This window comes from Amblyomma mixtum, chromosome 9 (genome assembly GCF_055824585.1).
Source record: "Amblyomma mixtum isolate Tamu chromosome 9, ASM5582458v1, whole genome shotgun sequence".
Lineage (NCBI taxonomy): Eukaryota > Metazoa > Arthropoda > Arachnida > Ixodida > Ixodidae > Amblyomma > Amblyomma mixtum.
This window is the reverse complement of record NC_143020.1, coordinates 83,489,255-83,506,162: the sequence shown is the minus strand read 5'-3', so window position 1 is coordinate 83,506,162 and position 16,908 is coordinate 83,489,255. Positions and strand designations below refer to the sequence as shown.

The window sequence follows — 16,908 nt, the reverse complement described above, 5'->3', positions numbered from 1 at the left end:
CCATTCCAACAAGTTACCTTTCATCATCGATGACTATGTATGTTCGCTTACATGTGTTTGACATCATACACCTGCGGTCTGACATGGCGAACGCCGGCTTTTCTGCTAATGGAACATTAATTCTTTCGCATTATTAAATAAGTTTAGATTTCTCAGGTATGCCCCACTCCCTCTCCCGTAAATGTACATACACGCACGCACGCGCGCACGCGCACGCACGCACGCACGCACACGCACACGCACGCGCACACGCACGCACGCACACGCACGCGCACGCACGCACACGCACGCACGCACACGCACGCACGCACACGCACGCACACGCGCTCGCGCACGCACGCACGCGCTCGCACACGCACGCACACACGCACGCGCACGCACGCACGCACGCATGCTTGCACGCATGCACGCATACATGCATGCACGCACGCATACACGCATACATGCATGCACGCATGCATACACGCATGCACGCATGCACGCATGCATACATGCATACATGCATGCACTCATGCATACATGCATACACGCATACATGCATGCATGCATGCACGCACGCACGCATACATACATACATACATACATACATACATACATACATACATACATACATACATACATACATACATACATACATACATACATACATACATACATACATACATACATACATACATACATACATACATACATACATACATACATACATACATACATACATACATACATACATACAATGTACAGTCTGCCAAAAGTAACCAGGCTGCACGGTTTCCATCTCAGACATATTAATGCTATTATGCCAGCCCTCAAGCCCTAAATCTCTATATGGTTAGGGGAACCCCAGTCCTCACCTTCAAAAAGCTTTTCGATCTTAAGGGAAGCCGTAAGGGCCCCACTATACGAATGAGAAGCAAACAGTGCAGCCTGGTTACTTTTGGCAAAGACTGCGCATGCCTATAGACCCGCATGCATACATACGTACATCTGTACATGTTTACATGGAATAATATATGCGTTTCAGTCAATCATATTCACATGAATGCAAGCACATGCACGGACCTCATCTTGACAACAAAAAGCCGGAACATTGGAACAAATTCCAAAAGTAATCGGTCCACCAATGCAAAAACATTGTGCCCTTGAAGGCATCACCACCACGCCGGATTAATACGGTTGGAGTGGACGTTTTACAATTTCAGTAAATGAATTTGTTCCAATAAACGCCTTTATACAAGCTATGTGCGGAACACAGTGTTTTTTACTAAGAAACATTTCCTTAATTCTACAGAAAATGGTGGGGAAGGTGTACTGTTACTCACAGTGTTGAATGCGTTGTGGGCGCTTAGAGTCTATTTTCTAGGGAAACGCCACAAAAAATTGTTACAATGTTCATGCTTTGCTTCGTAATGCAGACGAGAAATCTCGTTTCTGATAGTGCGAACTAAAGCGGCTTTTGTGGAAATGTTATCCTGTTAATAACACAAATTTTAGAAAAAATATATTTCTATACCACAACCCACTCACTCTAATACCTGCACCAGGAAAACAATACATCCTTTGAGAAAGATGTCCACCAGTCAAAGTAGCGTTAGCTATGACTGGTACTATTCCCAGCATCGCTCCTCTCTTGAAAATAAACACAACAAAAGCATAAATCCTCTTGCCTCGGCATTAAAATGCAGTGTGAGTATTGGAACTTGTGGGAAACAACTGAATGTAATTTTGACAGAGTTCTCCTAGAAGAGCCTCAAATTCTCAAATCAAGCGCTGATATATGGCACGAATTTAGTAATTTTATGACCAAACAAATATCAGTGCACAGCAGAAAAACCTTCTTCTACGAAGCTCTCTTTGTTACTGGGGCAGTCATTTATAGAATGAGGGAATTGTTTCCCCTGCGGGTCATAAAAAAATTCCCATGTCAAGAGTTTCGCGTACCATTGTGTTAATCTGTTACATAGGTTTTTACCAACACGTCTTGCATAAATATACTACGCAAAGCTCACTTTCAACTATCCGGAAGGTTTCATGACGCTGACAACATCGGCCTCAGAAAATTCTCTGTGGACTGGAGTGTGTCGCGACGGCTTTAAATAAGCCTGCATACATTTGCACTTTCTCTGTCTCGTTTCACTAGCTGACTTCTTGGTACGAGACCAAGAGTGTGTTTTTCCTCATTATCTTCCCATCATCTCATTTTCTCCCCTCGAGAACAATTGCTCTGTCCCGTGACCACGCGTTGTCCTGTCTTTCTTTATGCCATTAACACATGAAGGTCGGTGAGCCGGGAACGAGCTTTCTCGTGTGTTTTGCCTCTACGGCTGGCGCAGCCCTTGGCTTCAGATTGCACGTTTGACTCCAAGACAGTTTCTCGCCGAACAAACGAAGGGCGTGAGAGGCAGCAGCGAAGTCGCTGCTTCGGTCCGCACTTCATAACACGTCGGGATTCGCATGTGCAGGATATGCTGACGGTGGCCCAGCTGACGCTTCCAGCTGCAGTTGTGCTGTGGCTTGTGGCTTCGCGCATTCCTGTTTTACTGGCCGCGGCGACAAACGTAGGCCTAACGCTGCTTACTCTGAGCTGTGGATACTGGTTGATATGGCACGTACGTCGAGCCTTCTTCAACGGACTCGTCGATCCTAAAGGGAAGGCTGTTTTGATCACAGGTGAGATCTTGTACGTGGTCTTAGCGCGAAACATTAAGTTGGCAGTATGTTCTATAACATTTTAATGGGATGATCTGAGGTGGTTGTGGCTGCCTTTTGTGACTACATAAAACAGGGAAAGCAGGATATCTTAAGACAAAATTATTAAGTATATATTCTACCCTACCTAATTTATTTAAAGTGATGCCTTCGGACGTGTAGACGTAAGGAATAAGAAATTGAAAGCGCTTGAACGCACAAGACTGGCAACAAAAAAGATAATCAAACAGCATGAGGAAGTGAAATCGAAATGTGGGCAATGTTATTTTTCTTTCCTCTGGGAATCAAACTTCCTCACAAAATACAGGCTTCTAACACTTCAGTTAGATTTTAATCTCGCTGCATTTGTCGCATTTTTAGCCTTTTTATTTATTATTTGTCTTCGATACATATGCGCGCATTGTTGCGAAGTATTATCGGAGAACATCATCAACTAGCGTAGTCGAAAATTCGACCTCTCGTGTTCTTACTGCGTGGGGTGTCTTTCTTCGACATTCTTGCCTTAATAGGGTACATCACACATGAGGAACTTATTCCAAAACTTCTTCCACTAAATCAAGGTATCCATGAACGCGATCGCGCCGATCACGACGATCGCGCGAAGATTAAAAACACCTGACTAGCTCTTTCTCTGTCCATGTTATTTTTGTTCTTGTTGACGTTTAATGTGCTCAGTTTCTGATTATAAAGGTAGTTTCCAACTAGCCCAGTTAGCAACTTTACTGCAAGAAGCTGCTCGTCTTAGAGCCTTATCAATGCTCTTGTACTGCTCCTGGGGCTCTAGATGCTGATGATCTGGGGTTCAGAATAAAGGAGGGAAGCAGTCGAGAACGCCTTTTTTTATAGAGCGCAAGCGCGTCATGGGTACCTAAGAGAACCAAAGAGGTGTCTTCTATCTCAGGCCTTCTCAGGTCAGACCAGGCCCGGCCTCAGGTCAGTCCTACATCTTGGAACGCACATAAAACGTGTATCCTTCCACATCACTGCAGCGTAAAAAAAGACGAGCACAAAGGAAGAAAACACTTACGACACGGACAAACGCTGCACTCACAACTGATTTTATTTCGCCAGCAATGGGAAATATAAACATTCCGCCGCGAATGAGCGCGCAGGAAAGTACACATGCCATGAATAACAAAGATACATAATCACCCATCAGATACATCTTATCGTATGGCAGAGAAAAGATCACATTCCGCTTCGTACGATTGAATAGAAGTATCGCTTACGCAAAAATCACCCGTTTTCTTTATATGGTAAGCTTCTAGTAGTTCACGTGCAGTTTGATCTTTGATTTTGCCTAGAATCCTTGCACCGTCAAAAAAGGCTACACGTTTTAACTACACGTTTTAATAAAACGTGTAGATAACTCAAGTACTGAACAGACTATATTACAGCATTTACTGAACAACGTAGAGAATATGTAGCGCGATTGCTGAGCGGCGCACGAGTACAGCTAGGCAGAAAATTCTTTTCCAAAAGCTACCGTGCTTTCCTAAACATAAGGCATTGAACGTTTTGCACACGCCACGGCAGGATGCGACACAGGGTTCGGTCACATGCTGGCCAAGCAACTGGCAAGCGACGGGTTCTTTATCTTCGCTGGCTGCTTGGATGAAAATGGCGACGGCGCGAGAGACCTCAAGAAAGCTGAGGACATACTCGTACTGCAAATGGACGTTACAAAGGATAAGCAAGTCACCCGAGCTCGCAAAGTAGTAGAAGATAGTCTGGACGGCAGAGGTAAGACTTTTTATGCAACTATACATGGTGATAAATGTCTTGCATCATATCAACACAGCTTAAGAACTATATGAGATACAGCGGCCAATTACTCATGCTTCGCATGCGCTGCTTCTGAGCATTTCGAAGCGCGCAGTAAGCTCGCCTGGTTTGTCTGAACTATGTTCAATTATTTGCCAGCGTAGCCATCACCCAGTTCTACTTCATTTCTTGTTCTAGCGGCTTACGCAGTCATGTTCTTGACGAAAACAAACTTCGTCACATATTCCTGCTCACGCGTTTCTGCCACTTTATCAGGGGAATGGGGAGTGGTGATGGAGATGCTTAGGTGCACTCGACATTTGCCCTACATTAATCCCGTCGTCAAATATGCCACCAGTCCCTCATATTCAAAGGATACGTTTCCCGTCTTCGCTGCCCCAGAGGGCAAGTGTCCCACGAAATGTTCAAAGGGGCCTCCTACTGCTCCTCTCTGGGTTCGTGTACTTTCAGGGAACACAACGCAAACGGTGCTGGCTGAACATAAAACGCCGGAGACAAGTTGCTCAAAATACAACTGTTGATATCCAATTCTCTATAGTTATGCATCAGTAGAAATAAAGACCACATGGGAAGTGGCATGCTATAGAGCACCGCAGTGCAAACTATCTTTACACGACCAGAGCAGTCAGCCGGCCAGGCCGAGCATCCGATGCTCGGTTTTGCAAACTTAGGTGGCCCACCCTGAGTTTAGAATACAATAAATTACAAAAAAAAAGATTCTAAGGACGATTACGATTCTCCCTAATGCTTAATTTGAGAGTAGCTTCCTTGGCGTTTCAATCTGTCTAGGCTCATTGTTTTCCTTTGCTGGGTCGTCGGCAAGCCTGGCGACGATTTAGTTCTATGGTAGTATTAATTGAAAAAGACGACGATGTACAACACACAGTGCGAGAGTGCGTTGCAGTTTAGCACAATTTTCATTCCGATTTCCCAAGGATCTCACAAAATTGGTCTTTTTTTTCACATATTCGTCTATTTATATTTAAGAGCCGCTTGAGATCAACATGGACGAGTTCTCTAGAATTTCGCCTCTATCGAAATTCGACCGGCGTAGCCGGGATCGAACCCGTGTCTTTGGGAGCACTATAACCACTGAGCCACCGCGGCGGCTCAAAAGAAATATTATGCTACATATCAGAAGAATGGAGCACATTGAAAGTATTGAAAGTATTCATTTTAAATAACAGTATCTTGCAACTTTCCCATTTTCAAAATGTTTATCCCAGATTGATCGACATGAGTTGGCCTAAAGAAAAGTTGTCTAAGTGGGCTAGTAAAAATAACACCTGTTTACAAGGGAGCGGTTGCCCTTATGAAGGGTCACGTGCAACCAACGCTGTTATTTCGTAGCCCCGGATATAGCAAAAATACTGGCTATATTTTCTAGGTTACATAAGAATTTCTGCTCGCCTATTTTATCTTTTTTTTTCAATTACATCGTTATTTTTTTCTGTGCATTTTTTTTATACAAAGCCAAAAAAATCTGGCGCAGAGTGACTAAAACTCCTTCAGAAATACCAGCAGGTGCTAATGGCACCCAGTGAGTCAATGGCGAATTCTGGAATTTAAAAAAAAACTAAAAAAAACTTCGGTGAAACTTTTAAGCGTAGGACATGATAAAAGGCGTTAATGCCAAAGCCGAGGCTCTCGAGGTCACTTTTTGGCCGGCACCATGGGCAAAGGCGTTCGCGGCGAAGAGCATACTGCTGCCGGTTATCCCTTGCCGGTTAGCCCTTGCATCGGCCTCGCCATGCCAGTGTCACCATTGATAAACGTTGCTAGCTGACCACACGGTCGTCAAAAATGGCGGTCCATGTTAGCGTATAGGTAGCAGAAGTTCCAACTCGTGAACAGCTACTCTGCCTGCTGCACTAGTTCAGAAAATATTTCTCTCAGCTCAGCGCTGTCGGTGTGCCGCGGGCTTGCAAAAATGTTGAAAATTCAGCACCCATTGGCCCCATATCAGCTCAAGTCGCCATGGTCACACATTACCATTATTAACTTCACGGAACTTCAAGCTATGGTAAAAGGTGACGGCAGCCTTCCTTGCCAATAAAACAGTGTAAATGGCTACGAGGATGCTGTAGTCGAGTGCCTGTAAACTCTACAAGTCCGTAGGCTTCAAATTGTTGCTGTCGACTTAAACAGAATCGCTAAGACTAACTTTATCAGCCTAGCACAATATTCGCATTTAAGACCATTCACCGTACTTTTTGCATGTGCTAACCGCAGAGCTCTGGGCAGTGGTCTCAAACGCTGGAGTTGCGATCCTCGGCTACATCGAGTGGCAGCCCATAGAAAAAGTGAGACACGTCTTCGATGTCAACACGCTGGGAACCCTATCAGTGACTGTGACTTTTCTGCCCCTGCTGAAGAAATCTCAGGGAAGATTGGTCCTGGTCTCAAGCTTCTTTGGTTCGTATTACATTCACTTTGTTTCATTTTTTTGATGACGCCAGAGGAAACGAGCAATGTCACTGTAGCGTCACCTTGGGAGTACGAGTGTGTCAAACCTCTGCCACCGTAATGTACGCAGTTCTCGTTTGGAAATTATCTGGCTAAATGGCGATTAGTACACTTCATAGAGTAACGCTATGACATTAAGGTTTTATAGGAGGGCACAGCACTTTTCTGTCAAGTCACTTTCCTCTGTAACTGAGAGACAGACAAAAGGAAAGAACTGTGTGCGGTTTTCAGATACTTGTGCGCGCTTAGCTTCCCATCAAGTCAGCAAAAAATAGAACAGTGAAACGATAACTCGGAAGTGTTCAAGTTGTTATTGTTGTTAATAAAAAAGCACAAAACAAACTAAGACCTATGCTACTCTGCTCAACAAAGATGACGCGAATAGCGGGCACCCTGGGCAATCTGTCTAGCTGATTACAATAATGATTTACATTTTACTCGTGCTGACTTGCAATCCGCTAATTTCCTCATACAGTGCCACCTGCTATGTGCTTCGTCAAATCTCGAAAGCTTTATAGCCTTCCTTTAGCTCTTCTAAGCAACGTGCAAACGATTATGCCCCCTTTATTACTTTTTCTGACTTCGTAGCCCTTACACGTTGTTCACTTTGCGGTACATGAAAATTGTAGCTTGTACAATTACAGCGAGTTTGTTGTTCTCTTTTAGAAATTACAGGTCGTACGCTGAAATTTCATTCTGCTCGTTCTCCATGTTTGCTGTTTGCCAACACCAAGTTAACAAGACCACAGGGCTCCTCTAGCCCATAGAGGTTTTTTCCTCGAGGTGCGAAGCCTCGTGCTGTTTACATAAAGTAAACTGATTGCAGTGCACTTCTACGAGGCGTGTCCGGAAAGTAACAATACTCTTCGCGCAGCCTGCTCAGTTACAAAGCCAGGCGAGAGGCGAGAGCAATGTCGTATACCCTGATCCTTAGGCTTCCTTCAACACTGTGGTTTTCAGCGCTCCACCAACGAATGGCCGAGTAGCACACTTTAGAAATATCTACACAAATCCAGATTCCGGGACAGTAATACGGGATGTAATCCAGGATGAGCTTCCTCCTTGCCCTCTAGAGGCGATCCACCAGCGGCCATTCGCAGTCTGACCTGGACTGTTTATGGTGCTATTAAGAATCGACATAGTGTGGTTAAGTGATTCCGCGAATTCTCTGAAGGCAGAGCCGATGTTAACGACGAAAAAACGAGTGGGAGCCCGTCTGTTGTCACTGGTGACGTTTGCAAAATCAAAATGGAATTTTTTCGAATGGGCGGATGACGGTGAGGCATGTTTCCTAAACTCGAACTTCATGCACCCGGACGAAGTAGATAATTGAAGGCCAACAGCGCAACGACGCAGACAAAGTAGAAGAAAACACATGGGTAGAAACATGGGTTTTGTCTGTGTACTAGCTGATAAGTTGGCCACTTTTTCTATAAAATTGTACTGCTTTCCTTGAATAAATTTCAGTTGTGAGTCAGCGTTTGTCCTGTGTTTTCTTCTACTTTGTCTGCGTCGTTGCGCCCGTTTGGCTATAGTGTTGAAGTAGATAACTCTGCTGCATACAGAGAATCCTTGGAACAGTTAGGGCAGTGGATTAAAAGCAAACGGCAAGCACTGTTGACAGGGGGCGTACGCCTGCCTCATGTGAGCGGCCGGGTCCATACCGCGCACGCCGCCACCTCACTTCTGGCAAGATTCAAGTGGAAGATTTTTGAGCATGCCCACAGAGCCCGGACCTGGCGCCTGGTTATTTTCCCTCGTTTGCTCTTCTGAAGAAACATCTCTCACTGGAAACCCATTCAGCGATAACAAGTTCACAAGACAAGTCATTACGTAGTAGTTTACTGTGTCGGCTGGAGACTCTTTTTGACCATTGCATCCATAAGCTGAATCCCAAGCTAAACAATTGTTTGGACAATATCGGCACATAAATAAACGTAATATGATTACTTTTCAGTTAATGATTTGTGAGGTGTAATTTTTCCGCAGCCGTGCTGGCCTTTGCATCTTCATTTTCCGGATGCGCGTAGTAACTCAAGTGGAAATGCTAGCTAGCCTTGCAGAGAAGCAGAATTAACAACTACTATGGCGTAAACTGTTCGCAGGACGCATGACCATGCCCGAGTTTGTGGCCTACTGCATGTCCAAGTGCGCTGTGACCTCGCTGGCGGATGGCCTGCGGCGCCAATACTTCAACAAAGGCCTCCACGTCTGCACGATTGAACCAGGAGCATACAGGTTTGTATCTGCTTTACACTCGGCTCGGGTGAGATAAGTTTCTGGGGCATCACTATCATTTTAAAATAAAGCGGAAGAGTAGACGAAGTTCCTCTGATCCGTTAAGGGATTTCTCGAAAATTTGTTCCCTAGAGACGAATAACATCTCAGTGCATCATTTTGTGCTTCGATGAAAAGTACTGAGGCATCCATGAAGGCCATAATGAAGTAAAATGTTATCTGATGGCAATAAAACGTGCACTGAGAAGTCACAAATTTTCAGTGCCTTTAAGAGAAATTCTTTCCAGTAATTAGTCCTCGTGCTTGAGTTCACCCGTAGTGTAAGCCATACCCAAAAATTCTCGACAAAAGCATTTTTGGACGCGAAATAGTTTGAGCGCAATATATTGTATATATCAGCAGACCTCCCGTCGGCAGGCTTACATTTCATTTTTTGCTATCGATTTTCTTGATACCGTCAAGAGCGTTTGCCTTTGATTTTCTATGTCTGTCTTAACTGTTCGATGCAAGCGATGGAAACACTACAAAAGAAATATTTTTCTACATATAGAAAGAATGGACCATTACCTTCAATATTTCTATAGCAGTATCTCACAGTTTTGCAATTTTCAAAATTTTCGTCCAAGAATGTTGGACATGAAAGGAAAAGAAGAGCCCATTTAAGTAGGCAAGATCTTGTCAATACATCCAAAGCCATACTACTAGAGCTAATTCAAAACTACTGTTTTTGGTTCTTTCTCACGAACGTACAGCCTTTGCTTCTTCTTCCCCCTTTTGCAGAACGGGTATAGTTGACCATCCCCGGATGGAGGAAGAGTTTGACCGAGACTTGGATCTGCTTCCCGAGAGAGTGCGTAAAGGCGTCAACAAGCACGCTGTCGCCAACTTCAAGCACACCGCCGAAGTGCTTCACACTTCGTTCATGAGGGATGACTTGCAGGAGGTTGTCGACGCCATGCAGATGGCCGTACGAGAAATGCTGCCCCGAGCGAGCTACAAACCCGGGGGACCATTGCTGGACATCGTTCGATGGCTGCACAACATCGCACCCACTGAGATGGCAGACGAAGTCATACACGCGGCGCGACGGATATCTATGCTTGTGAAAAAAAAGTAGCTTCCGTGCTTGGGTGAATTTTTTTCTTTTAATTACTAGAACTTTCGGGATCACTGAGAAGGAAGCTTCCTGCTTTGCTGACTTTTATGTGCAACCCTGTACCACAATGTGGTTTGAATCACTACCAAGGAAAGCGAGAAAGGAGATCCCCGAATTCGACAGAACTTCAGACCACAGCTTGGGTGAATTGCAATCCTTGGCTCAAAATAAAGTATTTTTCCTTTTTGAATATCAGTGAGAATGTTACAGACGCGGGGAGCACTTTGAGGCTTGCACTTCCCACATGCAACCGCTGCCAGCCAATGGAAACCACACATCTGCATGTCCCGAATTCTTGGAAAAAAATTTGAATATTTCTAATATTGTAAGCTACTGTGAGGGAAATATTGAAGGTAATGGTCCATTCTTCCAATGCATAGCAAAATATTTTTTTAAAGCTTTTCCATCGCTCGCATCCAGCAGTTAGGACTACCACAGAAAACCAATGCGGAACGCTTTTCACGATAGCAAAAACATTAATAGCAAAAAAAATATAAGCCTGCTCATGGAAGATCTGCGGATACATCTGCGGAGTGAAACCTTACAATAATGAAAAGAATTCCGTTCATAAAACTTTTTCCGGTGGAAAAATGCTTTTGTACATAATTGTTGCATATGATGCGCAAGAAAGATAAACAAGGTGAAAAGTTCTCAGCGCGAAAGATAACAAGGTCAAATATTTCCAGATTATACCCTGTGCTAACTCAAAGCTATTACTGCATTCGAGCCCAACGAATACAATCAACACATTGGGCCCACATACCAGCAGGCCTACTGAACTTTTGCGCTCACCTAGAGAGTGGTGTGCTAAGCAGCAAAGTAGGCACTTTTGGCGGAAGGCCTGCGGTTCCAGATACCACGTTTCTGAGTGCAGTCGCCGTCCCGATTACCTTAGAAACATTTTTCTTTCCTTTCATATAAAAAAATATGCAAGCTCAGGTTGCCAGAAATTCTTCGGTGAAATGCTGTATGCTTATTTTAAAATTTTTGCATCTGCGCAAAGCGACTACCTGTTCAACTTTTGGCAGTTACATCATGCCGGTGTTACTTGGTAAATATCACTCCACTATCTTTTATGCGCAAATTGTTAAAAACGTTTAAAACGTTCAATCCTCCGCGGTGGATTAGTGGTTATGGTGCTCGGCTGCTGACCCGAAATACGCGGGTTCGATCCCGGCCGCGACGGTCGCATTTACGTGGAGGCGAAATGCTAGACGCCCGTATACTGTGCGATGTCAGTGCATCTTAAAGAACCCCGGGTTGTCAAAATTATCTGGAGCTCTCCACTACGACGTACCTCATTGGCTGAGTCACTTTGGGACGTGAAGCCCCATAAAACCGAACTGTTAAAAATGTTGCTTCAGTGACACATTTGCGCTGTAAGGTGCTAGGTTCCATCAAGGCGAGTGTAGATGTGTTGCGCAAGCGTTCATTTATTTATTTATTTATTTATTTATTTATTTAGTTAGTTAGTTAGTTAGTTTGTTAGTTAGTTAGTTAGTTAGTTTGTTAGTTAGTTAGTTAGTTAGTTAGTTAGTTAGTTAGTTAGTTAGTTAGTTAGTTAGTTAGTTAGTTAGTTAGTTAGTTAGTTAGTTAGTTAGTTAGTTAGTTAGTTAGTTAGTTAGTTAGTTAGTTAGTTAGTTAGTTAGTTAGTTAGTTAGTTAGTTAGTTAGTTAGTTAGTTAGTTAGTTAGTTAGTTAGTTAGTTAGTTAGTTAGTTAGTTAGTTAGTTATTGATTTATTTATTTATTCGTTTATGTAATTATTCTTCTGCCTATTTTTGTATTTATCTATTTGTTTATTTAATGTACCTACAGCACCCATGAGGCATTCTCGAAGGGGATTAACGACTGTAATAACACATGCAAAGAAGATATTGGAAACATTTCACATAAGCGCCCCATCTGCAGATGCGACAAGCAAAGTCTGCCCAACAGCTCTGGCTGCAAAATCGTTGCATAGTGCACAAAGGCTTCTTATGATAGCCCATTGTAAACGCATAATGCAACTAAGCATCATTTTTTTTTTTACTATAGGGACGGTTAAAAAAAGAAGCACTTTAGGTCGTGATATGTAGACAGGTTGTTCGTCTGCTTTATTATTACACTCTTCTTAGCGAGTGAGCGCATGGCACTTGACCCGTCGACTGGCTTAAAAGTCGCTTTTGTAGTAAACGTTGAGCCAACTTCTTTCCTCCTCGGCCTGCTCGTTAGGTTTGGACATTATAATCTCATTATAATTCTTCACGCGTTTCTTCTTCCTTATCGTTTCCTCTGTCTTTCAATGAAGGTACGCATTACTTTCCCCGGCGTGCCAGGCCTTTTCATGAAACAACAGAGGGAACCCGGGGGATCTGCGCCCTTCAATGCGACACCCTTTCTCAGAGACAGAGGCGCCGAAAACAGCCTCACACGTGTCAAACTTTCTTTTACGCCTACAATGTGCATAAATTTTTTCTTTCCTTGGCCTTTGCCACAAGTGTATTTTCTCTCCTTGTGGACACTATCTTCTCTAGTACAAAGTTAGCGAGTTATCTTGTGGACTCCTTCATATAACTCCACTCTGGAAGTGGCTACCTTAAAGTCGGTGCGCAACGTCTCTCAACCCCCGCCATGCACCACTACCTGAACGCGGCTCGACTGACTCCATTGGCAGCTGCGTTGCTGTGGATGATTGCTACACGCATACCCTTAATCCTATACATGGTAACCAACGTTGGATTGCTGGTGTTGGCACTGTTTTCGGGGTACTGGTTGCTGTGGCACGCCCTCCGAGCACTCGTCAACGGACTCGTTGATACCGATGACAAATGCGTCATCATCACAGGTGAGGAGGTTCTTACTAGCTCACTGAGTGCTAAACGTTGTGCTTGCTACTTCATACGAAGCCGGGAGATATCCTAGGGTACGAAGTAGGTTCCAGTGACAGTTCAAAGTCTGGAAAATAAGCACCTCGTAAGTACAAATTACAGGGGTGCTCATTTTTTCCTTAGTTATACTACCGGCTTCGCAATTGGTTGCATTTTTTGCCTTTCTTTCTGGCTGACGCAGCTAACGTGACACTTCGTTACGAGTATGAAATGTTTATAAGCCGCATTATGCTGGCTTTAGTTGGGCTCGTACTTCTGATTATCTGAGTTAAATTGCGTTAACAATAATAACAATAACTTCTGAACCAGTTTAGTTGGCTCCCAACCTTTTCGTACGCGAGCAGCTTTTACATACCTTGTTTCGATCCCTCTCCATGTATGATGTGGAAAGAATAATGCAATCTATAAATATGTATTTGTAACGCACTACAAATAAAAACCTGAAATAATTCTTGAACACTGGGGCTTTACGCTTGCAGCTGTATGCCTGCCATTCTTTCTTTTTTAATGCGCTACGATTATATGATTCATTGACAACGAAAGCCAGCATTGTTGTCCACAGAAACGGTCCGAAAACTCCAATTAGATCATCAGCACAGCTGCCATAGCAACCATAACAGTCAAAGGAGAACCCGATATATACACAGACAGCCAATGGCCTTTAGGTCAAAGGCCTTTGTGGTGAACACATTAAGGGTGAACCCTTCTGACACAAAGGCCTTCAACCTAAACTCCTTTTGGCGTAACGGTTTTCAACCTAAACGCCTTCCGCATAAAAGCCTTCACCAAAGGTGTTTACCCCAAAGGTCATGAGGCCTTAGTGGCAGTTACTAACTAGTAGTAACTATTAAATAAATTCGGGTAAATAGTAGCCCAAGATCAGACATAAATGCTTTTTCATTCACAGCTCGTAAGTAGTCAACTGCCCTCCATAATTTTTCCGACTACATTTTTCCGCTTTTCCCGGCATCATCACGCCAGCTTTGATAGAAATGAACACGATTGAGACACCGCAAAGATGTGGCGCCGTTTTAAAGCGATAGCTCTATTCAGTGCAGAAACTCGAGTTTGTGTTCAAGTGACCTTCAAATTCCTTTTGGACTTGGCAATTCGTAGCAACAGTCTTAAGTCAGATGCCGAAGCATACTTTGTCTATAGCCGATACGATTGTGTCCTTAAATCGGCCCTAGTCGCTACAAACATTGGCCCACACCCGGAATATAGCCCTTTTGGATATAGTCCTCATGGATTTGGACTAACATCGATATCCAGGTCCTTTTAACTATGACCAATACAATGGTGGCCTCCAAATTTCACCCGGGCCCGTCTAAAAGTTGGCCCTCCGCACCCCCTGATTACACCTTCTTGGACTTAAACCAAAATCGACATCCAGGCTAATTTGACTATGGCCAACCCGAAGGTCACCCCCAAATTTGTACTGGGTCATTTCCAAATTTGGCCCACCCTACCTCTGAAACCTGACTTTCCAATTTGAACCAAAATCTATATCCAGGCCTACTTGACTATGGCCAACATGATGGTGACCCCCAATACAAATCCCTCTCCTATGTATAAATAATCCATTCCCGAACTGATTATTCATACAGAGGAGAGGGATTTCTATTGGCTCTTGCGTTCCGTCTGTCTTGAGCAGCATTTTTCTTGCGGTGGCTCCCAAATTCGGACTGGGTCATTTCCAAATTTGGCCCATCCCACCCCAAAAACATGACCTCATATTTAGACCAAAGTCGATATCCAGGCTTATTTGTATGTACTTAATACTATGGGGACCTCAAACTTGACCTGGGCCAAACCAAAATAGCAAAATCACAGTAGAAGGAAGAACTGCTATCAAAAGGAAGAAACAGCGCGAACAAACACGGACACACGAAGAAACGACACACACACGAGCGCTGACTCACAACTGAATTTTTATTCTGGTGGAAAGACGCTTAAATAGAAAACATGAGGGGGTGAGTAACAGGGCTGCTGCAGCGATAACCGGCAATCAGTATGGTCGCATCGCAAGATGGCAAAAAACACAACAGGGAACAAAAGAAAGTTATAAGCGATAAAAAGACGGTGTAAAGGGCCGGGAAACGGTGGTCAGGTAGGTAACAATAACAAAATACAATGAAAAAATACCCAAAAGGGCGGGGATTGGTAAACACTATGAAGGCCACAGACAAAATTGTATGGGTAAAAACATAAAAATATAAAAAATATGAAAACGTGAAGAGGTAAAAGTTAAAAAAAACGTGCCCAAAAGGGGGTGTGGAACTAAAAGCAAGATGAAAGCAGTACCAACGAGGATTCCGTGAATTAATAAGCTGTGTGTGGCGCACCAGAAACCTTAGGTATTTTTCAAGCCACCCAGAAAATCTAGCTATTTTTTTTTTACAAGGAGAGGGATGGAGTACTGACGCATTCTTGACCGGCATAATGGATTTTCAAGGCTTCAACGATTTCCCTCGTCAACCTATCTCGTCCTCGCCCAATATTGGTGCAACGATTAAAGTCAGGGGTGCAGATTCCTTCAGGGGTGTCTTCTCCACTCTTGCACTTCTTACAGTGCTTAGCCAGGCGCCACGAAATGGCTATACTTTTAACATTGTTTTGATGTTCTTAGAGTCTGATATTGATACACCTTCCTGTTTGACCAATGTGTGGTGTCTGGTTCAGACCAGACGCATGACACGGGACCACGCAAGCGCAGTATGCAGAAACACTCTCCTTTATTCGTCACAGTCAAGCCACTTATATAGGAAATCATATTGAATGACGATGGCGATATGTACACTGAAAGAAACGAAACTGAAACAAGAAAGGATACAACATCGCCTCCCGCTTGAAAATACAACATAGTAATTTACAACAACCAAAATAACACGAACTAAACACTTATTGTTCAGGTAAAGAAAACCCAAATCTTTCTACAGGTCGGCGTACCCTAGTGCTTCGACGCAAAGGTTGCTCCACCGAATCTTCTAAAGGAGCAACCACTTCTTCAGTAACTTCAGCCCTTGTTTCCGGCAATCGCAACAATTCACCCTGTTCAGCGCCTGCGCGGCTTTCAGGCCCAGCGGTAGCCGAGTAGTGATGAGGCAATTCCCATGCCCATTGTTCTATTGTCTGCGATTGATTGCAGGGAACCCGAACTAGTTTAGACGCGTTCCAGCAACGACCGTCGCTCATCAAAAAGCTATTTTTGCCTTTTCTGCCGACAATCTTGAAAGGTCCCATGTAATTTACCGACGCTTTCCCACCGCCTGCTGGCTTGCGTACACGAACGAAGTCCCCTACTCTAAAGGCTGGTCTTTTCGCACCTCGCCTCCTGTCCGTATACTGTTTTGCATACATCTGCTTCGCCTTAACCCTAGCAGGAACATTCGAACCGGCATGGACACTCTCTCTTGTCGGCAAACCCACTGTATTGAGTCTTGTCCTTGGCTGACGCCCGTGGAGCAACTTAGCTGGCGACACACCCGTTGTCGCATGCGGCGTGGACCTATATATGCCGAGATAGTCAACCACAGCAGCCTGGAGGGGCCGCTGTTCCAATCGGGCAACCTGCATGAAATCTTTCAGCACGCGATTAAAACGTTCAATCGCGCCGTTTCCCTGTGGATAGTACAGAGAAGAACAACGATGCGCAATACCCCTCTCTCTCAAGAATGTTTCAAACA

At 44.0% G+C, this 16,908-nt stretch overlaps 1 protein-coding gene across 1 annotated transcript; it reads left to right on the top strand.

The window, feature by feature from the left end:
* The first annotated feature begins 2,279 nt into the window (after window positions 1-2,279).
* On the top strand, window positions 2,280-10,538 carry LOC149329914 (retinol dehydrogenase 7-like). Its single transcript, XM_089560650.1, has 5 exons — window positions 2,280-2,670; window positions 4,246-4,452; window positions 6,727-6,909; window positions 9,066-9,198; window positions 9,979-10,538. Exons 1-5 carry the CDS (start codon window positions 2,466-2,468, stop codon window positions 10,313-10,315), a joined length of 1,065 nt encoding a protein of 354 aa, XP_089416776.1. The 5' UTR covers window positions 2,280-2,465; the 3' UTR covers window positions 10,316-10,538.
* Window positions 10,539-16,908: the final 6,370 nt, after the last annotated feature.

Excerpts from the sequence above, each read along its gene's own strand:
- LOC149329914 (XM_089560650.1), top strand. The coding sequence starts at position 2,466 with ATGCTGACGGTGGCCCAGCTGACGCTTCCAGCTGCAGTTGTGCTGTGG. Across the intron at positions 4,453-6,726 it reads AGATAGTCTGGACGGCAGAG|AGCTCTGGGCAGTGGTCTCA; the intron begins GTAAGACTTTTT and ends TGCTAACCGCAG. Across the intron at positions 9,199-9,978 it reads ATTGAACCAGGAGCATACAG|AACGGGTATAGTTGACCATC; the intron begins GTTTGTATCTGC and ends CCCCTTTTGCAG.